A 23,832-nucleotide genomic window follows, 5' to 3' on the forward strand; every position below is an offset into this window, starting at 1 on the left:
ACAAATCTTAGTTTCCTTTCTTCTTAGAACAATGCCTAATTTATATAATAGATTTGTTTTATTAAGAGAGAATTATTCATTGTTTTAAATAAGTTTCTCTATACCCAATATTCTGTTGGCTTTTATAATAAAACTAGAGTTATTTTCCTCTGGGGGAAAATTACTAGTAGTGAAAAGTTTGGCGGAAACATTTAAAAACTATATTGCCTATATAAATTTTGTATAATAATTATGTATGAATTATTTAAATTAAATTATAATCACAGAGAACAAAGGCTTAAGAAGGTACTTGGCACAGTGAACACAAGCAGACACAAAGAGCATTTGATTTCTGGGAGTGACAGATTCTACAGGACGCTATCCCTTCCTTTGCACCTCCTCATTCCAGGTACTAGCTTAGGGACTAGGGATATAGAAATCAGACAAGGTCCCTTTCTTTGAGGAATGTGACTGCTGGGTTGAAAAACTTCCTATGAAGGGTCAAAGAGTAAATGTTTTTGGCTTCGTAGGCCATGTTATCTGTGTAACTCTAAGTAGTTGTGGTGCATAAGCAGTCAGGGACAATACAAAATGAATGAGTGTGGCTGTGTTCCAATAAAACTTTATTTACAAAACAGGGGGCAGGGCCCTGTTTGGCCTGCAGACTGTAGTTTACTAACCTCCCGAGCCAGTGAAAGACTTGTACATAGCCAGCAATCTACACTAATAAAAGAGAAATATGTAAATTGGTCATCACTCCACTATGCTCACCAGCCAATCAGGATTAGTATGCAAATTAACCCAACAAAGATGGCGGGTTAATTTGCATACGCAGGCGCCAAGCAAAGACTGAAGACTGAAGAGGCTTGGCTTCTCCGCTGCGGCTGGAGCGGAGAAGCCAAGCCTCGCTGCGGCCAGAGCAGAGAAGCCTAGCCTCGAGGCTTGGCTTCTCTGCTGCAGCCGGACCAAAGGCCAGACCAAAGGCCTGGGTCCCAGGTGCTGGAGGAAAAACGGTGCCGGCAGCCAGGGAAGGAAGGCCTATTGTCCAAATCTTTGTGCAATGGGCCTCTAGTTATAGTATATTGTGATAAATAGTCTGGGTGTTTATCATGAGTACAGGATGCCACAGAAGTACAGAGAAGGCTCACCTGATCCAGCCTAGGAGGAAGAGAATCCCTCACCTGAGTTTATTAAACTTGATAGAAATATGGAAATGTATTCATTTGAGCCTTTGTAATTTTGTACCTCTTTTCCTTTTCACTTAATTGCATGCTTACAAAGGTAATATATGCTCATTGAAAGAAAAAAATGCAAGAAAGTCTGCCCTACTCTCATCCCTAAGTGATAAACAATGTTAAATAATTTTGGCTGAAATGAACTTTCTCCTTTGAATAGGCATTGATCCAGAAAACTGGTGAGGGGGGTGTGGGAGACGTGGACATTGTAGAGCAGACGTTGAAGAGCAATGCAGCAAAGGGCACTGAGGCTCTTTGGGAGCTCACGAGCACTTTGGCATGGCTGGCTTGTGCAGGGTTGGCAAGCAGAGGGGCCGGCATGTGGATGGGGGTTGACAGATGAAAGGGATGACTCAGATCATAAAGGGAGCGTAACAGGGCAGTGTTGAGTCAGAGTCTTAGCCTGCCAGCAGTGGGAAGGGATTGAGGCATTTGCTACTAGCAAGTGAAAGATGATTTTCCTCCTGTCTCTGAGTTCTTCCATGATTGATCACACCTGTGTGATTATTAATCTTTCTCATTTCAAGGGTTTCCTGATCCTACTGTCAAAGTTCCCCATTCTTGGCTCCTTTCCAGAATGAGTGGGATCATTTTAAATGTTAATGTTATAGTCCAGTTTTGCTCATGTCCTCTATTACACCAAAGGATATCCCCTATTAACACATGAAACAACTTTTTAATTTCTCAAGTTAGAGTCTCCCAGTTATTTACTATAAATTAGTGTGCTTGAAGCCTGTGTGTTGATTTATTTCACTTAAGAACTTTAGTGGTTCCTCCCGTTTAATACGTAGGGCTATGGGATTTCTTTTTTTTTTTTTCTTTCAGATTTTGCAATAGGCTCCTTTGCTTTATAGGGCTTACTTTAAATCCCCCTCTTTAGAGGTAGTTGGTGAGGGCCATTAGTAAAATATGAATTGCAGAAGTTGGAATGACTCTCCAAAGTTGTTCTTGCTAGAAGGGCATCCATTGCTTGCTTAGAATTCTGTGTACCCTGTTTCCTTTAAGAAAGAGTAAAGAACAAAAATGAGAAATAACCCTACATCAGCTCCCTTGGCCTGTTTCTGTTTCCCTTTGAAATTGTCTTTGGAAGAGGTCTTATATCTCTACTAGAGGCCCGATGCACGAAATTTGTGCACTTAGCGGGGGCAGGGGAGGGCGGGGTTCCTCAGCCAAGATTGCAAGAGGGCACAGGCCAGGCCAAGGGATCCTACTGGTGCATGATCAGGCCAGGGAGGGACACAGGCGGTTGGTCAGCCAGGGAGGGATTGCAGGAGGGCTTCAGGGCATGTTTGGCCCATCTCACTCAGTCCCGATCAGCCAGACCCCAGCAGCAAACTAACCTACCAGTCGGAGCATCTGCCCCCTTGTGGTCAGTGCACATAATAGTGACTGGTTGACCGGTCAACTGCCTGCCCCTTGGTGGTCATTGCACATCATAGCAAGCAGTTGAGCGGCCTTAGCATATCACTAGCATATTATGCTTTGATTTGTTGAATGGCCAACCAGACAACTGGACACTTTGCATATTAGGCTTTTTTAAAAAATATATATTTTATTGATTTTTTACAGAGAGGAAGGGAGAGGAATAGAGAGTTAGAAACATCGATAAGAGAGAAACATCGATCAGCTGCCTCCTGCACGCCTCCTACTGGGGATATGCCTGCAACCAAGGTACATGCCCTTGACCGGAATCGAACCTGGGACCCTTCAGTCCACAGGCCGACGCTCCATCCACTGAGCCAAACCAGCCAGGGCATAGGCTTTTATTATATAGTATTCCTTTAAAAAATGCTCAGATTCAGTAAGATGGGAAGCCCCCATGTCAATAACTGAAGCAGTGATTTCCATTTCAGCAAAGCCCAGCAGGTGTAAGAATATCATGGAAGAAAAAAGAAACAAGACAGAGACCACTGTGGGAGGGGGTCAGAATGAACCCAAAATTACTACCTAAGTTGAAAAAAGGGACCATGTGAAGTTCAAGAAATGTAACCAGCTTGAATGCTGTGGTTCTGGAGTGGGCTTCCTGCAAATGAGTGGGAATGCAGGTGCTGGTCGGTTGTGCCTTCCACCCAGAGTGAAGAGGCTTGCAGAAGATTTTTGGAACAACTATTTTCCTCAATGTGCTATGTTTTTGTTGTTGTTGTTGTTGGTTTTTTGTCACTAAGAAAAAGAAAATGTTGAGCAGCAATGAATGGAAAACAGAGATACAAAACAAAAAAAAAAACAACAAAAAAATTCTCCCATAGTACCTGGCAAGGATATTCATTATGTCATTTTAGGAAGCTTGCAAGGATGCCAGCCTAACTGGCAGCTGTGTCGGCTACTGTTGAAAGTGGATCTCCTAAAACTGGAGGATGAGCATTCGGAAAAAAAGCAGTGAATGATTTTCAAAATACGTAGTATAGCTTGAATTTTGATAGAGTCTTTTAGGAAGAAAAAAAAATCATATACTGCTAGATAAAAAATACTGAAAAATACAGGGGAGCATAGGCTGCCTAAATGTTGAGACACTAATTGTAGCTAATATGCTGCCTCATTCCTGTTTGTAGGGTGTTCCTTTTGTCTGTCTGTGACTAATCTTTTAGGGTGGACTTGCGCATGCGAGTGCGTGGGTGCATGCGTGTTTGTCTGCATTTCTATCGCCTCCAGTTGAGAAATGCAGGGCGGGGCGAAGGTATGGTATATAAAACAGTGGTTCATGAGAGGCTGCTGAAATGCTACTTTAGGGGGGAAAAGTGTTGCAGAAGAATGCTGACCCTATATTTCTCTAAATTTCTACAAATCATTCAGGAATTTTGTTTTATTTAAGCTTGACATTCTCAGGGTTATTACCCCCTTTGTAGTGCTGAGCAGAAGTGTATTGTCCTTTTATCTCAGCTGACTGTTCTTAGTTTGTTAACAGATGACGTGCACAGTGATGGGTAAACCCCTCCTGGTTTCTAATGGGACAAGATCAAGTGGGGATCTCCACCACAAACGGTGAAACTTGGGGGAGATTTTTCATTTAGTTCCCTAAAAAAAAAATGTGTTTGCTTTAGTCAATGTGCATTAACATAAAGAAAATTCAGGCTATGAAGACTTGATTTGTTCCAAGTTGCTTCCCAAACAAGCTTCCCCTAGGCCTGACTTCTTAGATTGTGGTACAATGCATATTCCTGAAAAGGTGAAAAGGCTTTTATTTTTTAATTTTTTACTAGAGGCCCAGTGCATGAAATTTGTGCACAGGTAGGGTCCCTAGCAGCTGTAGGCTGCAGCTGCTGGCCGGGGCCTCCCTTTCCAGGCTGCTGGCTGCTGGCCAGGGCCTCCCTTCCCCAGCTTCTGGCTGCCCCCCTGGGCCTTCCTTCATTCCGTACCATCCCCTGGTGGTCAGTGCACATCATAGTGAGTGATTGAACTCCCTATGGTCAGTCAAACTTCCAAGGAGACACTTTGCATATTAGGCTTATATATATATATAGATGATTTTATCTTAACCCTCATCAACATCACTGCCTCCTACCACCATGGGTGTTTATATTATATTTACCTATATATTTTTCTCTCATTATAAGGTTTATAGATGAATTGTAGAAAGTTTGAAAAAGTCAAAACTATAAAACTCAGCCTTTTTTTAAAAAAAATCTTTACTGTTGAGATTATTACAGATGTCCCTCTTTTTCCTCCCAATGCTCTCCTCCACCCAGTTCCCGCCACACCCCAGGCCTTTGCCACCCTATTGTCTGTGTCCATAGGTAATGCATATATGCATATAAGATCTTCGTTTAATCTCTTCCCGCCCCCCCCCCCCCCATTCCCTCTGAGAATTATCAGTCTGTTCCATTTCCATGCCTCTGATTCTACTTTATTCACCAGTTTATTCTGTTCATTAGACTTCTTATTCGTTTATTTTTATTTTTATATTCGATTGTTGACAGGTATATATTTGTTGCCATTTTGTTGTTCATATTTTTGATCTTTTTCTTTTTCTTCTTCTTCCTCTTCTTAAATAATACCCTTCAACATTTCATATAATACTGGTTTTGTGATGATGAACTCCTTTAGCTTTTTCTTATCTGTGAAGCTCTTTATCTGACCTTCAATTCTAAATGATAGCTTTGCTTGGTAGAGTAATCTTGGTTGTAGGTCCTTGCTATTCATCACTTTGAATATTTCTTGCCACTCCCTTCTGGCCTGCATAGTTTCTGTTGAGAAATCAGCTGATAGTCGTATGGGCATTCCCCTGTAGGTAACTAACTGCTTTTCGATTCTCTCTTTGTCTTTAGCTTTTGGCATTTTAATTATGATGTATCTTGGTGTGGTCCTCTTTGGGTTGCTCTTGTTTGGGACTCTCTGTGCTTCCTGGACTTGTAAGTCTATTTCTTTCACCAGGTGGGGGAAGTTTTCTGTCATTATTTCTTCAAATAGGTTTTCAATTTCTTGCTCTCTCTCTTCTTCTGATACCCCTATAATGCAAATGTTGGTATGTTTGAAGTTGTCCCAGAAGCTCCTTACACTATCTTCATATTTTTGGATTTTTACTTTTTTTTTACTCTTCTGGTGGGGTGTTTTTTGCTTCCTCATATTTCAAATTGTTGATTTAATTTTCAGAATCCTCTACTGTACTGTTGAATCCTTGTATATTATTCTTTATTTCAGTCAGTGTATGCTTAATTTCTGACTGGTCATTTTCCTTTCCTTTCTTTTTTTTTTTTTTTTTGGAGTGTTCTAGAAAATTCTTGAGTAACCTTATAACCGTGGTTTTGAACTCTACATTCAATAGTTTTCTTTCTTCCATTTCTTTCATTTGTGACATGTTTCTTTGTCTCTGAATTTTGGCTACTTCCTTGTGTTTGTTTCTATGTATTGACTAGAACTGCTATGTCTCCGTGAGTTGGTAAAGTGGCCTTGTGTAGTAGGTAACCTATAGTAGGCCCAGTGGTTCAGCCTCCCAGTCACCTGAGCTGGGAGCTCTAGGTGCACCCTTTATGGGCTGTGAGCACAGTCTTGTTGTAGTTGAGACTTGATTGCTGTTGGTGTCACTGGGAGGAATTGATCTCCAGGCCAGTTGGCTGTGAGGACCAGCTGCGACTACAATGGAAGAGCTGCTGTACAGGAGACACCCATATGGAGCAGGACTTGCTTCAGTGGGACTTTGGTGCTCACTGAGTCTGTCCCTTGAGTGTGTTACTTGTGGATGTGTAGAGTTGTAATCTGGTATGGTCTGACATTGACCACTGGGTACACTGGCTCTTGGGTCTCCAGGGAGGTGCAAAGTCACACTGCCTGGGGCCACCCAGCAGGAGCTACAGAGAGATCTTCAGATTCCTCCTCTTTATATCAGATTTGGAATTGCCCAGACGAGGCCCAGCTATGAAGCAAGGCAGATTGGTGCTGGTGCTGGGTCTTAGGCCTTTTATTGATAGGTTTGGGGCTCCCTGACCCAGCTGCAGCTTGTTTGAGAGGTTTTAGCCTGAGAAAGGACAGACCATTCATATGCAAAAACTTCCGCACAGAGCTTGGGTGGGGTTGTAAATTGGATGAGGTGGGGTCTAAGGGAATCACCAGGGTGAAGCAAACAGAAATGACTGCCAGTCAGCCCTGGGACAAGGGCAGTCCCAGCTTAGGAACAATGATCCCTGCAAGCACATTTATCTGGGAGAAAGCTGCCCCCAAGTTCCTGCCCCGATGCCAGACAATGCAGTTCCTCCTCATATGTGTCTGTGTCCTCCAGAGCCTCTCCTTGGTGCTGGAGCTCAGGGGAAGCAGGACCTTGTAAGTTCAGTTCGGGGTGCTGGCCTTTTAAGAGGAACAGCTAGGTCTCCAGCAGCCTCCATGTCACTTAGCACCAATCTGCACTGGTTTTTACAGCCCATAATTCTTACTGCCCATAGGACTTCTTTTCCCAGCTCTGGGGCCCTAAGCTGGACCCCTTGCTCCTCACGGGTAGCCTCCACAGAGATGATCTCCCTCCCAATTAAAAAAGTGGCACACGCGGGTGCTGGACCAGCCCGTTCCGCACCTCTGCACCTACTACCAGTTTCATGCGCTTTCTTCTTTACTTCTCTAGTGTAGGACTTCCATTCAGTTTGCTTTCCAGCAGTTCTGGATGATGGTTGTTCTGTATTTATGTTGTAATTTTTATGTGGTTGTGGGAGGTGGCGAGTATAGGCATCTACCTATGCCACCATCTTCCACGAACCTCAAAACTCAGTCTTAATTCAACCCTCCAAAGACAATCACTTGAACTATTTTGGAATGTTGTCTTCGGATTTCCACTGCACCCATAAACAGCCATTCACTGCTTTCTTATTCAGAGGCTTTCTCATTACATTATATCATGAACATTTGCCTCAATCATTAGTTTTCAAAAACAAAATTTTAATGGCTCTATAGTATTGTTGGACATTTAGTCAAGTTCCCATTTTTTCTCTTACAAGTGACAACTTGGAAATCATTGCACTGGGACCCCTGTGGGCATATGATAATTTCCTTGGGGAAAGTCCCATGAAAGGGAATTGCTGAGTAAGGAGCACTCACTCTTTAAAACGATGTCAACCATATTGCCAGTTGCCTTCCAGAAACACAGTGTTGAGTTTATATTCCAAGCCTGGATTTGCACCTCTTTGTATCTCCTGCATCTTTGGGAAATTAAAAAAAAAGAAATGTTTAATTCTGATTTTTATTAGTAGAATTGAGGATTTGCCAAGTATTTTTTTAGCTATTTATATTTTGATTGAGTGCTTTACTTATTTCTAGTTGGAATATTAGTCTATATTATGTTAATACTTATTAAATATGAAGGTATTAACCCTTTGGATATTGTAAGGGAGGAAAAATCCCTTTTTTCTTCTACCCTCCTAGGTTCTGTGGTTGGGACCCTGAAAAGTAGACTGACGACAAACAGGTGAACAAGAGAAAGCCAGAGCTTATTCATAGGTGCACTTAGCATGTACAAACTTGGGCTTATGTAGCATCTTAACAAAATAAAATAAATCTGTAGAGAAGTAATAAGACAAAGGAAAAGGGGTTTAGGTTTTTAGGGGCAGCAAACTTGGGAAGATAAATATAGGAGGGAAACTAATGGAAAATAAGGGTCGTTTTAGTAAGATTATTTGCATACCCATCTCAGGACTGACTCCATCATCTTGGCCATAAAATTCCTCCAGGAGCCGGGATGCATGGCAGCCCTCACTTCTCAGAAGTGTCTGCTCTTCGTCAGATAAGCAAAGCTTTGAGAAGGCTTCTTTCTGCATCTGTTGACTCTCATTTGCCTCCAGTTCACATCATCCTTATGCCATAGTGGCATCTTTTGGGCTGGTACGTTCTGATCCCCTACAATATATTTTACAAATTTGGGACTTTATAATTTTGTTTGTGGTATTTTTGATGCATGGATTTTAAAAATAATTAACATGGATAATAATTAAGTAGTCACAGTTAAACTGTTACAAAATCTATCAGTATTTCCTTAGGTAGTTTTTTCACCTTAGTGTTTATCCTTAGGAATTCCAGCTCCACTTCAAAATTGAATAAGTAATGTTTCTTTCCAATGGTTTTTCTTTTTAAAAAAAAACATATTTTTATTGATTTCAGAGAGGAAAGAAGAAGGAGAGAAAGATAGAAACATCAATGATGAGAGAGAATTATTAATCAGCTGCCTTCTGCATGCCCCCCACCGGGGATCAAGCCCACAACCCGGGCATGTGTCCTGACCAGGAATCAAACCATGACCACCTGATTCATAGGTTGATGCTCAACTACCGGGCTATATTCTTTTTCTTTTGTTCTCTGTTTTTACAATTTAGTTTATCATAGTATTCATAATTGCTGAAGATAAGGTTGTTTTTTCTTATCTCCCATTTATTTTCTATCTTCATTAGAAATTTCATTAGTTTTCTTGATGAATATTTCTCTACTCTGGCAAGTCAAGCCATTAGATTATTGCTTTAAAAATCATAAATTTTATTTACTTTAGCGCATCCTTAAAAATATATGGGTAAAGAAAAATCTACCAGATTTTCTGTAACCTCTGCCTTTTAAATTTTTTTTAATGGAACATGTGCAACTAAATATGAGAACACCTTTAGGGTTAATTTTCTCACTATGCAGTCAGTCTTGGCTCACAAGCCTCATGTGGCATCACCATAGACATCCCCGGTCTTCGAACAATGGCAAAGAAAGCAAGCCTATGATTATGAAATGGGGCTGAGACTTTAACGATTTTATGATCTTGTTAGAACTGTTGATGAAATGTTAACGTGCCTAATTAGAGGACTATTTTCATTGTTCTGCAGGGAATGGATTAGAGGAAGGCCGGAGTTAATGCATGGAAGCTCTGGTATTAGTTCAGGAAGGGAGGATGGTGACATCCAGTTCTGCAAACCTCATCCCAAGGAAATTTAATCAGGGAGTAGGATTCAATTTGTAGATAACAGACACCACACTAGGCATTGAAGGAGATAGGGATCAAACACAGGGAAATTGTACTCAGTATATGCAGGAGCAGCTGAAGGTGGGACCTCTGGAAGGACTCTTAGGACAGCTCCCTAGACTGGCCTGCCTGGGAAACTGAGTCACAGTCAGGAGGCTGGGGACCCGGGACCACTGTTTAACCTCTGACTCCAAGGTCATCCAAACCAAGTCCTCCTGCCAGATCTGAACAGCAGCATGGATGTCCCACTTATTCCTCGCTTCACATGCTTCCTAATGCAAGTCATCCCAAAAATTAGAACTAGGTTGTGCACTGAAAGTTATTTTGGGTCATGCAGCTGATTGGCAGAACCTACACCATATTTAAAACCTTAGCTGTAAGGGAGTCTGGAAGTGGTTGTTTGTGTTTTTTTATTAGCCTCCCAGCCCCACACCTGGAGAAAGGTGAGTGAACCCCCCTACCTTTCCCTTGAAGCAGGCTGTCCTGGTGCAGGAGTGTGTGAAAGGGAGAGTCTCTGCAAGTGGTGACTGAGAGTTGGGGGGGAGGGTAGGGGATGGGAAGAGAGAGGAGACGGGTAATGTCAGAGACCAAACTGGTTGCATTGAGTCCTGGTTTTGCGTGTTTTAGATGTTTTAACATCCCTTAGTCTTTGCTTAGTGAAATGATCAATTGCCATAGTGGAGCAAACAAATTTCGAGAGCAAGGTCATCTCAAAGCTTCCTCATACTTCTGAGATTCCTTTGAAGATAATATGTTTAAGTATATTTTCTTTTCTCTGTACATTTTTGTAAGTACAGAAGTAGAAATCAAACAGGAGATGTTGTCTCAAAGGTGCCACCAGCCCTCCTTCCAGGCTGTGGAATGTGCCTGGGGTGGCCCTGCAGGCTTTAAGGGTGTTGTGATGGGCAGAGCCCCAGGCATGAGGAACCTCACCTTGGGGAACCTGCTGGGCCTGCAGTGAGTTTGCTTGTTGACTCAGATATGCCGCCTACTTCTGTGCCTGACTGAGGGGTTAATGCACCTATAACATGCCTGGTCCTGGATTCCCGGCCCCTCCCCCAGACCTAGAGCAGGTGCCTGAGAACTCTAGCAAGGCTTTCCCTAGCAGCTGTGTAAGGGCCTGTCTGTCTCAGCGTTTTTGTTTCCCACTTCAGTGTGGTCCATTGATTAAGGTGCATTGAGGAGGCCGGTGAACCTCTGAATTGGTAGCACCTAAATTGGGTCTTGGCTGCCCATGGCCAATCAGGTAGAGTTATTATTCAGGTGGCTGCGTTCACTGCAGTGTTGGCCATTTCCCCCACCTCTCTGGATGCTATTATAAAATCTCTGGCTTCCTGGCTTCTAATATAAGCATGATGTGCTTCTTTGTATCTATCCCTTAACCTCAAGTAAACTCATCTGCTGGGTGGAGACCTGAGCCCGTGACTCTCTGCCACAGAGCCAGCAGCTGGTGCCCTCCCTCCTCAGCAGCCATCTGGGACCAGGTGTGCCCCTCTTCTGCCAAGAATGTGCCAGGCTGAGGCACAGGCAGGTGTGGTGTGATTGGGAGATTATGATTACAGGTGTTGTAGCACCTCCCCTCCCAGGTTAGCCAGCTGTGCTGATAGGTGTAGCTCTTACTCTGGAAGTGGAAGACTTTGTGGGCAGGTTCCTGGGCTGGGCAGCGAGGAGAGAAACCAATTCAGATGGCCTCAGTGTCTAAACCCAACTGGGAAGCAGACTCTACACACACTGGTATTTAGGATGCTACAACCCACAGTGTAGGCAGAGCCTGCATTCCTGAAGGTGTTGATTATTAAAAATCTGTTTTCCCCTAGAAATAATATACACATGAATGTTGGTTCTCCAGATTTTCCATCAAAAGCCCACTTAACTCATAGTCTATTTTCACAATTCTGCATTTGCAGCACAAAACAATAACCAGTGCACTGTGCAGATTCACCCAGGGTCTGGCTGCATGCTGCTCCTGAACCCAGCCAGGCCTGCAAAGCTCAGTCTTTGGCTTCAGAGTAGCAGGAAATGGCAGGGCAGGGCTGCTGGTGATCAGACCTGAGCAGGCAGCAGAATCACCTGGAGGGCTACCACTTACTTCACTCTGAAAGTTCTCATTCCGGGGGGTCCGGGGTGGGGCTCAAGAATTCGCATCTCTGTCGCATTCCCAGGTGGTGCTGATGCTGCTGGTCTCACCACCTTTGAGGACCACTGGGAGAGATGTGGGAGGAAGTTACCCACCCAAAGAAGTCCTGTATTTGAATTCCTAATGACGAGATTCTGTGTGCCCAGCGGTGCCCCACTCCCCAGTTATCCACTATCAATGAGGCTCTTGGTCCGTCTGTCAGTCTGGGCCCGCCATTCCCTTTCTTCCTGAGCCTGGTGTTGACCATCGCTCTGGAAGTCGATGGGTAGAGGAGTTAGTCACTCTCCCAAGTTCTCTGGAGGGTCGGCCATACCTTGGGGACATCAGTGAGCAAGTGTGTGTCCCAAAGAGTTCAGGTACCCATGAGAGGCGCCCGCCTTCCTGCTCTGTCTGGGCCAGGTGCCTTCCTCCACAGAGTCTGATGCCGAAGTTCAGCTTTTCCCGAAGCCCCTTGAAGCCAAGACCCACAGCTGAGGACTCCTGGGGTCTCCATCAGGTTTTACAGAAATTGACCTGAGCTTACCATGCCCTTTAAGAACTCCCTACATTATACTCTGGGTCTCAAGACAGATAGACAAGGGGGAGAAATTGAAGAAGGCAGAGCTAAGATCAGATCTCAGCCCAGCCTTCCACACGGCCCATGCCACCCCCACGAATCCTGGTTTTGTTTCCAGAACTCCCTCTGTTCTGACAGTCCCTACTGCCTTACCCATCCTCACCTCTCCAGCTTCCTGCTTCACTCCCCCTCTCCACTGACCTGGGTGACTAATGCTTCCCAGGGCTGGAAGCTTTAGCCACTTCTTTCCACAGGACAGAGGGCGTCAGTGCCACTGCGGGGTGACACGGGTGGTGCCACCAGCAGAGACTCCCCATTTGCCCCTTGAGCCCCACGCAGATGGCTGTGGATCCAGGGCTGTGTTCTCACAGGTGCTCCCCTGGGACACATGCCACTTCCAGGGAATAAACTTGGGCTTCTCTCCTGTGTCTGCAAAAGGAGAAAAGAAAAATGGGAGGATTATTTTGTTTGTTTATTAAATAATAACACATAGTTTCAAAAATAGTCTAAATGTTGCACTTACTGATTGATCAGCTTTCCCTCCAGGTGAAGCAGATAGCTTTAGAGTGGAATATGAGAACACATGGGACGTTTACAAGCAAAATAATAGGAATGCTTAAAGTTGATATTCCAACACCTGATATTAGCCCTCTTTATTTTTGACTACTTATGAAGTTTGCGGGGATGAAAACACAAAAATTGCTTTTAATTTCCTCCTGTCATTATGATGCCTGGTGTAAAAAGTTGGCAGGGCCTTCCGCCTGCTGGGCCCTGTGACACTCACAGGTGCTGGTGGCCAGGAACGCGGCCTCCTCGGCTGCTCCCTGCCTTTGGGTGACCTGCCCCAGGTGCCTGGAACAGCAGGAACGCACATGCCCAGGTTTCACGGGGGTATTTCCTGCAGACCTTCATAACCTGCCTCAGACCGAAACGTTACACTGCCTGCTATAGGCAAATTATATTTCTCGTTGTTGGATTTTCAAAAACACTGAGGGGCCTCCTAATGGTATACGTGACGTGGCGCTATAAGTGGCATCACAGCCGTCACCACAGTTCTGTGTTGCCCTTGTGATTGACTAGCACTGGCATCTGTGTGTGCTTCTCTCTGATCTGTTTTTTATTTGCCCCTCTCTAGTGGGATCTTGTGTGTGATAATGCCTGGAAGGTCCATATCGCTAAGTTCTCCTTACTGGTTGGATTAATCTTTGGCTACCTAATAACTGGATGCATTGCTGACTGGTGAGTACCAACGTGCCCACACACAAACCTTGGGAAGCCACTGCAAGACTTTGCAGGCTAAAGAGGAGTGGTCAGTGTTAGATGCTGGTCCTGTCTTTTCTCTGCCCCGGTGTTAGTGCCGGAACAGGAGCTGAAGCCATCCCCTGGAGAATTCAGAATGAAAAGAATTGGCCAGTGCCCATAACAGACCCTTGTGAAGTGAGAATTTAAATTCACTTTAATTTAAAGAATTTAAATTCTTTAGCTGCAAGAATCTAGCAAAACCAGCCAGCAGCCTGCAGCCCTCTCTCCTACTGACAGTCAGTGTTTAGATAGGAAGAGATGGAGGAGTTCAGCTCAGGGCTTTCTGGGTTGAGCCCCGATGGCTTGGATGTATAAGACGCATCAAAAAATGGGGAGAGGAGGACCTAGTGAACTTAACAGGTCGCACCTCAAAATGTCCCACAGGTTTTAGAGAGGGACAGCTCCTGAAGTTGGCTTGGCCAGCAGATGCCTCTGTGGGGTCCATGGGGAGCTGGGCCTGGAGAAGCGGCAGCATTTGGATAACAGCTGGGCATCGCAGGCAGAGGCGGGGCAGTGACCAGGTGAGAATGAATGTGCTTTACCTGGGTGGGTGAGGAGGTCTAAGGGGTGGAGCCGAGTGCATGGTGCAGAATGAAGTGATGAGGTTGGTGAGGAGGGCGGGGGAGGCGGTATTAGAGACGGGAATGATAATAATAATAGCAACAGTGTTGGCAACTGAGAGGTACTGACTGATGACTGTTGCCGGGCACGGTGCTAAGTATTTCCACACGTGAAAATATTCCATCTTCACAGCACCCTGTTTGGAAGGTACTGTTGTCACCTCTGTCTTAGAGTGGGAAAACAGAAGCACAGACGTTTAAGTAAAATCCCCCAGTGCACTCAGCTTTCAAGTTGGAGAGGCAGGATGTGGGGCTAAGTCCCACGGCTCAGAGCCTGCCTCTTCTCAAGGGTGCTGCCACTGTATCTCCGGCCTCCTGCGGTCACAAGGGCAGCGGCAGCAGTGACATGTCTGAGTGGGGAGGCAGCTGCCCAGTGTTGACAGCGTTTCAAGTAATGGGACTGCTCAGGGAGAGAGGCATGGGCTAGCTGTTCCCCTCACCGTTCCTTTATCTAACAAGGAACTTGTGTGTGTGTGTGTGAATGAGGTCATCTTGGACCCAGTAACATAAGAACGATATAGAGCAAACTCCTTATGCCTGTGCCTCCCCCTGGAGCCCTTTGGGCGGGGTTAGCTGAGAAAGCTGGCTCAGCAGCAGCCGGGGCACAGAGCAGTGCGTGGAACCCTGAGGAGTTTTAATACCACTTTCAAGTTCTGGGCATTTCTTTCTAAAAGCTAGCATCTATTTGAGAGTTCCTGGCATTAACATGTGTGATTTCCTGTGTGTTCAGAATTTGCTTAATCATGATTTGTAAATGTTTCTTAAGGACACATTCCCCGGGGACAGTAACAGAGAAGCTGTGAGTGAAGAAGAGGCGTCTGGAAAGCTGTGCAAGGCCCCTGGGGGCTGGCAGGGTGGGGCAAGCACAGGGGCTTTTTTCTAACCAAATCTTGAGCTTAAAGGTGTTCAGAGTAAACTGGATGGATCTAAAAGATACTCCAGTGTTTTAACCACAAGGAGTTTTATTTTCCAAATCAGCATTAAAATAGGTTAGGAAGATACACTAATATAATTCACATCACTTGTTTCTAAAGAAACGCAGACTGGACTTGGGTTCTAGTTTCCTTGTTCAGTGAATTTATAGGTAAAGCAGATAAGGGCCTGTATTAATATCAGTCTGTAACGGGGATTAAATTACTTAGGGGTGGTTTTGTGAATTCTTACTTCTTACGAGCACAGGCTGTTTGGCCTCCCTGATCACACACTAGGACTGGGGACAAAAAGCAGAAGAGTTTGGGTCCTCCTTCAGGAGTAAAAACCAGTGGATCTTGTAGACTCACTTCTCTGCAGTCCCTTTGTCGAGGCCCGGAGGTGGGTGGGGTGCCGTGGGTGATGGAGAGACAGGGAGTGCTCTGTGCTGTGGCTCTTTGAGCATTTGAGTGGGCCTCGGTTGCACTTGGAAAGTTTGGTGTTTTCCACCCTTAGCTTTTATTTATGGCTCTGTGCTCCCTGCGAGCCTTGCTGAAAAGGAAACGGACACGTGTAGAGGGAACTACAGATTCACAGCTGCTGGCCCAGTCACGGCATGTGAGGAAGTTGTCCGAGCCGGGGTGAGCTCTCTAAGACTGTAGTCAGCACATAAAATGTCAAGTGGTACACTTTGTCCTTTAAGAAGTTACCGTTCTCCCCACATGTTTTATTTGGGGACACACATCACATGTTTTAGGATGTGCTAGTTTAGATGTTCGAGGGGACATTCCTGACTGTGGCGTGGCCAGATGACACCCCTCCCCCCACAGCTGGTTCTTTTGCTAGACATGCGCATTTCTCACCCCAGGAGCCCTTACCCCTTGCCCTCTAGCTCCTGGCTCAGCCCTGGCAGAGCCCCTTTGCCAGGAAAGGTAACATATTCCCAGGCTCCAGTGTTTAGGGTGTGGACATCCTGGGGGGCCATTATTCTGCTCACCACGGAGTCTCGTTGATAAAGCCCTCTGTGTCTCTGCATTACAGATCTAGGGCTGTGGTTTTAGCCCTCATCCCTCATGGGGTTCTGCTGGGGGAAGCCAGTCCACACTAAAACTCCAGGGGCTCTGACTTACACTTGTTGACCATTTGCTGGATCACTTGCACTTACTTATCCCTGACAACAAGCCCATTAGTTTGGCACTGACCGGCTGTTCCTAAGGAAACAGGAGGCTAGTTCGGACAAGGGTGGTCTTTCTCGTGACCATGTATGTAGTGTATATGTGGTGGGCCTGGATAAAAGACCAAGGGCTCTGACTTTGAAGATTATATTTGCCCCACAGTTCCTAATAGTAATTTTATTCACTGACTTTAGCAATCATTTCAAAGGGAGAGATTTAAATAGTTTATACAAGTGAAAAAAAAGATTGAGGATCTCTTCTAAAGTATCAGAACATTGTAATTGATCTCATAGCTCGGCCTCATTTCAATAAACTGAAGTTAACTATGGGGAATGTTAGAATCCTAAAAAATTCTGAATGAAATTGTGTCCTATAGCACCCCTCCCCCCAAGTTTTCTGGAAATTATATTCATCTCCTTCATAGAGCAAAGCCATGTGTTACTGAGCATTGCTGTTGCTTTAACAGCTTTATTGGGAGATAATTTACATTTTACATATCATAAAGCTCACCCATTTTAAGTGCACAATCCAGTGAGTTTTTGTGTATTTGCAGAATCATACAATCATCACCACACTAAAACATTTCCACCACCTTAAAAGGGAGTGTTGTGCCCATCTACATTCATTCCTCATTCTCACCCCCAGCCCTAGGCAACCACAAATCTACTCTGTTTCTATTTGCCTTTTCTGGCATTCTACTTTTATGTAGATGCCTTGTTATAAGCACGTATAGGCTAATTCAAGGCATTAGTTACTCTTCAGGTGTTTGGGCTGCCAGGCTTGGTTTTCTTCCTTTGACAAATAGAATTTCTCTCCAGTTTCTTTGTGAGCTATTCTTCTAGTTCAAGCTTGGTTGGGTTATATTACTTTGTATGATTTTTTTTCTCCCTAGTAAATTGATGAAGGAAAACCTGGAAGGCTAGGAAGAGAGGGGTGAAGAACTAGTTACCTTCCATTCCCATAGACCCCCTAACCCCCCTGTGGACCTCTCAGCCACTCCTTAGGAGCACATCACACCCTAGTAGTAGCTGATCTTGCCCGGCTCTATAATCTGCCAGTCTAGTTTTTTTCTGAAACACAGTGGCTTGGGCTCCTTCCACCCCTTGCTGCCCGGTGGGCTTCGCTTTCAGGTTCACACCCATTATTTAAAGTCGAACTATCTTAGTTTAAGTTTAGTTTAAAAATGACTTCTCATCATACAGTTGAAACACACCGGCAGCTGGCTTGGCCCCAGCTCTGGTAGGCTGTGTGAGGTCAGGCGCCTGACTAGTTACCAGCCCTGACTAAGGAGATGAAGCCACTTCACTCAGTGTCTCTGTTGACTTTGGTGCCAGTTCCAAAGGTCAGTGATTTCTCAGGACAGTTTATGATGGGTGTGTCAAGGTTTACATTTGGGGAGTTGTTATTGATTTTGTTACTCTTGCCTTGAATTATCCTCCTATATACTCAAAAATAGACTTGCCAACAGGAATTGGGTTCCTGTTTCAGTTCTATTATGCCGTAGCTGTTTAATCTAGGCCCTTTTTTCTGCACAATGAGGCGGTCGAGCTACATTTCCCCCAAGGGCCTCTCTGTCCCTAGATATGCCACAGTGGGTCTGGACAGTAGGAAGACTTTTAGTCCAGTACTCATTCAGCATCTATTGAGCACCTACTGGATGCTGGGTTTTCAAGGCTGGTACCACGGTCCTGTGTAATGATGACTCCTAACGTTTCCTCTCTGTGCACAGGGTCGGCCGGCGGCCTGTGCTGCTCTGTTCCATCATCTTCATTCTGATCTTTGGCCTGACTGTGGCCCTGTCCGTGAATGTGACGATGTTCAGCACACTCAGGTTCTTCGAAGGATTCTGCCTGGCTGGAATAATCCTCACCTTGTATGCATTACGTAAGTAGGAGTCTTCCCAACCCGTCTTGAAGAAATTGGCGGAAGTGTTTATGGCACCTACGTGGTTCTGGGAAGGGGCTCTGTGCTGGTGGTTTGGGATGGCAGTCTTTTGGAAGTGTAAACTTGAATGGCCTCAGCTGCTGTGAAGACGCTTTCCCAGGTAATGTCATCCAACACCCAGTCTATCCTGGTCTCTGGCGTGGTCTCAGGACACATCAAAGGACACGAGGGCTATGTAACTGCTTGGAGAAGCAGGGATCAGCCCACAGCTGGTGTGGAGGGGCTTTTGCTTTCTTCCAGAATTTTCTGTGTTAATGTTCTGTGCACTTTCAAGTACAGCACATCATTAGGCATCCCTGTGCTTGGTTCCAGAAAAACATACCCACCACTGCTACCCTCTGGTCTGGGCTCAGTGTTCTCATTGCCTCTGTAAGAGTTTTTCTTCCAGCCCTGGCTGGATAGCTAAGTGGGTTAGAGCATCGTCCCAATACACCATCAGGGCACATACAGGAAGCAACCTATAAATGCATAAATAAGTGGAAAAACAAATTAATGTCTCTCTCCCCGTTTCTCTCTCTCTTTTTTTTAAATAATTTTTCTTACTTTTTTTTCCCTGTAAGGCTGTGCAGAGTCCGAATTATCCACATTCTCATGTGCCTGGGTATGGCTTTAAGTGGTCTGGACTCAAATCCCTGCATTGGTACTAGAAGAGTAAATGGCAGTATTGTTAGTACTTGCTCTTTTTTTCGGGTGAAGAAAAATTTTTCTGTATTAATTCCTCATGTTTGTTGGACATATTAACTCTCCTATCCAATCTGGTTATGTTTTACTTCTTTGAAGTTGGTGTTTTCTAGAATATAGCCACAAACCCCTACGAAGGAGGGAGGTTTTAGGCATGAGTGTTTTTACTTATTTTCTAGTTTTTATGCTTTCTAATCACCTGGTGAAAAGAACTGTTAGGAATAATGTAAATTATTTATAATATGTTTTGTCTTTTTCTTTTCCTTTAACAACATGGGTAGGAGTCAGTTATAGATTAAGTAACATTTTCCAGTGAGGTCAAATAAGAATAGTCCTGCTTCTCTTAAGTGCGCTTATTAAAACTAGATAACACACCCTAACCAGTTTGGCTCAGTGGATAGAGCATCGGCCTGAGGACTGAAGGGTCCCAGGTTCGATTCCGGTCAAGGGCACGTACCTTGGTTGTGAGCACATCCTGAGTAAGGGGTGTGCAGGAGGCAGCTGATCGGTGTTTCTCTCTCATCGATGTTTCTAACTCTCTATCCCTCTCCCTTCCTCTCTGTAAAAAAATCATAAAATATATATATTTTAAAGAACCCACAAAACTAGATAACACTTTCAGGTTACTTGAATTTTTGTCCCTCTATTATCTAGAACTAGAGGCCCGGTGCACGAAATTTGTGCACTGGGCGGGGGAGTCCCCTCAGCCCGGCCTGCACCCTCTCGCAGTCCAAGAGCCCTTGGGGAATGTCCAAGTGATGGCTTAGGCCTACCCCCTGCCCGTCCCCCCCGCCCCCCGGCTGGGGAGCAGGCCTAAGCCATCATTCAGACATCCCTAGTGCTGCTGCGGATAGTCAGTGCGTGTCAGCTCCTGCCTTGAGCGCCTGCCCCCTGGTGATCAGTGCACATCGTAGCGACCAGTAGTTCCACCGTTCAGTCAATTTGCATATTCACCTTTTATTATATAGCATGGGATCATGCCAAAACTGGCCTGCAGGATCAGGCTGAAACCGGCTCTCTAGTATCCCCCGAGGGGTCCCGGATTGTAAGAGGGTGCAGGCCAGGCCAAGGGACCCCACCAGTGCATAATCTGGGCCGGGGAGGGACATGGGAGGTTGGCCAGTGGGGGGAGGGACTACAGGAGGGCTCCAGAGCGTGTCCAGCCCATCTCACTCACCCCCGATAGGCCAGACCCCAGCAGCAAGCTAACCTACCGATTGGAGTGTCTGCCCCCTAGTGGTCAGTGCACATTATAGTAACTGGTCGACCTGTCAACTGTCTGTCCCCTGGTGGTCAGTGCACATTATAGCAAGCGGTTGAGTGGCCTTAGCATATCATTAGCATATTATGCTTTGATTGGTTGAACAGATGACTGGACACTTAGCATATTAGGCTTTTATTATATAGGATAGAAATATAATCTGTAACATAGTGTTAGAGTCACAGAGAAGAAATGGGCATAGAGAAAGGCTACAGGTATATTCTCTGAATCCACAGTCAGCAGTTTTGTCATCTCCCAACACTGAACTGTTTCCAGTCTATTTGCATTTATTTTGGAGCCCTTGCTTCTTAGGGAGTTCTTTAGGAATATATGTGTTCCAGGTCAGTGGGTCACAGTCATGGCTGTTTGGAGGTTTTATTTCTTTGAACAGCGTGAGTATTGGGCTTAAAAGTTTCCTGGTAAAATTCCTGTGCTGTTTTCTGGCCCTGCCCACCCATTGGTCTGTGCAGAGGAGCAGCTTCCTCACCTTTTTTAAAAAAAAATGTTGTTATTGATTTTTTTTTTAGAGAGAAGGGAAGGGAGAGGGATGGAGAGATAATGTCGACGAGAGAGAAACATCATCAATTGGCTGCCTCCTGCATGCCCCCTACTGGGGATCCAACCTGCAACCCGGGCATGTGCCCTGACCAGGAATCGAACCATGACCTTTTGGTTCCTGGGTTGACATTCAACCACTGAGCCACACCGTCCAGGCTCCCCACCCTTTCTTTGAGGAGACTCCAGGCCCTGCTCTCAGACACTCATTTGAGCTGCATCTGTGTAGGTTTGTGAGGCTTCTGGTTCTCCCAGGAATCTAGGCCTTCCTTGAGGATGGCCATTGAAGGGGACAGCTGTGCATGTTGACAAACTAGAAGAGCTGCGCTTCAGAAACTTTGCAGAGAGTGTAACCTCAGCCTACCACATGAGTATGTATCAGACTTGGAGAGAATATCAAGCACAGATGACATATCAGTTTTATTTTGCATGCCAACTGCTCATGATAGATTGAGATTGCTAGCGAGCCCAGGGAGCTCAGGGAGCTGGAGAGAACACCTTGATCCATTAGCCACGTATGCCTGGGAGAAGGAAGATGGGTGGGAAGGGCTGCCTTGACCTGACACTCACCTCTGCACAGATCCTCCCTGAACTAAGCCAGACCAGAAGAGCACGCCCCCTGCACTACATCGTTTCAGCCTCACATAGAATCGTTTTACTGACTTGTGTTGTGATATCCTGCCATTGGCTCTGTGAAAGTTGTTGCTATATTTACTGTAAAAATGAAGCTAAGGCTGTTTGTATTTTTTTTTTTTTTCAGGAGATTACATAGTAAACTCTTTACAGTAGGAAGTTCTCTTTCCTTTCGGAACCATACAAAGAATGTGCTTACCCTTGGAAATTGCTGTGCTTTTGTCTCATAGGCACAGAATCATCTGCAGGCATCTGCAAACTTTGTTTCTGTAAAAAGCCAGTTAGTAACTATTTTAGGCTTTGCAGGTCTCTGTTACAACCACTCAGCTCTGCTATTGTACCACGAATGCAGCCATAAATAACATGTAAGTGATGAGGTGTGGCTGCATTCCAATAAAACTTTATTTGCAGAATAAGTGGTGGGACAGATGTGACCAGCAGGCTCTACTATTCCAACTACCGATGTAAGCGAGTCTCTCTGTCCTTTGACTGCTAGGAAGCTTGGAAAGCTCAGAGTCTGATCTCGCATGTGCGTGGGCCTGATGGGCTGAGCTGTAAATCAAGCCTCTCTCCTAATTTCATCTAAACTTTCCTACTGTAATTTCTCCTTTGTCCCATTTCCTGTCTCTATAATATAAGTGTTATTTTATTACATGTATTTGTATGAGCAGTCTTAAATTTTTTCTGAAATAAAGCAGGGAATAAATAGTTATTGTTTTCTTAGATTGGAATTACATATGAAACATCATGATAAATACCATTGCAATGAACAAAATTCCAAGCATCAACCAGTGGCCCACTGTCTGAGCTAATACAATATCTAGTATAGCAAAATTAAAATAAAGCAAAAGGACATAAATGATTAGTTGGAGTTCACTGAGATAGTATTTAAGCAATATAAATAAGGGGCCAATGATTGAGAGACGGCAGAAGAGCTAAGCTTGGCAGGGGAGAATCAGAGAGAGGCCTTAAAGTTGTGACGGGCAGGCAGGATTGGGGAAGGATGTGGTGCTCGCTGGCCTGGGGCAGCCCATCTCTCTGTCAATCCTAGATCAGGACACTGATGGTGACGAGAAGTTAAGAGACAAGCTCCCAGTCAATAGGGCAGATGACTGAATTTCCAGATCAGTGTGCTTGCTAGCATTTTATACACGAGTAATCCATGGGCTTAGTTAATGTTTAAGAATTTGCTTTGCTTAAAGGAAATTATTGATCATCTCTGTTACAGTGTTGAAGTATTTCTTGACTCTAAAGAGAAGTTTTAAACTTTTGGGCATTGATTGTTTGGAAAATACATTTTTAATGGTCCGGACTTTTTCTACTCCTTCACCATGTGGTTTTCATCTCACTAGGTGTGCTGGAAAGGCCTGCACTTCCTCAGAGAGAACTGGATGTCATTCCTTTTTTCAGTCTTGCAGGTGCTTGGCAATGTTCGCAGGGAAAGTAATGATTTTTGCAGATTCCCGTTTCTTGTGTAGCCTGTGGTGTGGGTGGACTCTGAGTTTTAAGAAATGCTGCTGACTTAGGAAAGTTTCTGCTTTATATGCAAGGCTGCTTGAGGATTTCTCATGCTTTGGAATTTTTCTAAGGTACATTCCAGTTAAATACTCTCTCCTTTAGACTTTTGTTTTCTTCAAGTCAACATAGGAGCATGTGGTTGCTGGCTAGGACATAAAGCAGAGATTATTGGCATCTTCCCCAGGAGCCTTTACATGGAAGCAGAGTGCACACTGGCGAGAGCCAGAGAGAACAAGGGAACTGAGAGGGTGTGTGCAGGCCTGCAGTCTGTTTCCTGCCTGCCTCTGAGGCCACCCGGAGACTCTGAAATAACTAAATGTACTTGTGCTACATCAGTAGCTTAATTGTACCCCTTTGCCTCTGAGTAACAACAGCAAAAAAAGGTAGAAAATCTTTGCTGGGCAAGGGGCAGGGAACTACAGATCCAGGAAAGAGGAACTAATCACTTGATGGTTTATGAAAATAAAAGTCTTATCAAAGACTAAAGAGAGAGGCACGTTTCAGTCGAGTCAGACATGGTTTGTGGTGGTGTGAATTCTTTTTCCAGCTCAAACCAAAACATTATGGACAGGGTAACACAGAATTGTTTAAGATGTGTCTTTCAACAGAGGCCAGTGGGAGATTATTGCTTTTTAATCTGATTTGATGCTGGATATAATAAGTCCTGTGGGAGAAAAATATTTTTTGAGACATGAATACTTTGTTTTTCTTCTCATTTGATCTATGTCTTCCCCTTCTCTACCATTAAACTACCCCGCCCCCCCCCCCCCCCCCACGCCATTTGAAGTAATGAGCACTGCTTTTTGTTGCCAGAGACTGTGCCCAGTTACTGTGGGCAAGTGAACATCTTTTATTTATTTATTTATTTATTTATTTATTGCCTAATAACAATAAATAATTTTCTTGAGAACTTTTCT

General features: G+C 44.7%; 1 protein-coding gene across 5 annotated transcripts in view; it reads left to right on the forward strand.

Annotated features, from left to right (window-relative positions):
• Positions 1-23,832, forward strand: part of SLC22A23 (solute carrier family 22 member 23) — a 181,416-nt gene that overhangs the window by 27,558 nt on the left and 130,026 nt on the right. For 4 of the 5 annotated variants that reach the window (XM_070405799.1, XM_070405800.1, XM_070405797.1 and 1 more), the window contains exons 2-3: positions 13,453-13,556; positions 18,053-18,207. In XM_070405799.1, coding sequence (XP_070261900.1) covers positions 13,453-13,556; positions 18,053-18,207 — 259 coding nt within the window. The remainder of the gene's footprint in view (positions 1-13,452; positions 13,557-18,052; positions 18,208-23,832) is intronic. The other variant, XM_070405801.1, reaches the window with a different exon arrangement.

The sequence above is a fragment of the Myotis yumanensis genome, unplaced genomic scaffold (genome assembly GCF_028538775.1).
Source record: "Myotis yumanensis isolate MYYU_CA2020_CCGP unplaced genomic scaffold, mMyoYum1.0.hap1 SCAF_2, whole genome shotgun sequence".
In the NCBI taxonomy this organism is placed as follows: Eukaryota; Metazoa; Chordata; class Mammalia; order Chiroptera; family Vespertilionidae; genus Myotis; species Myotis yumanensis.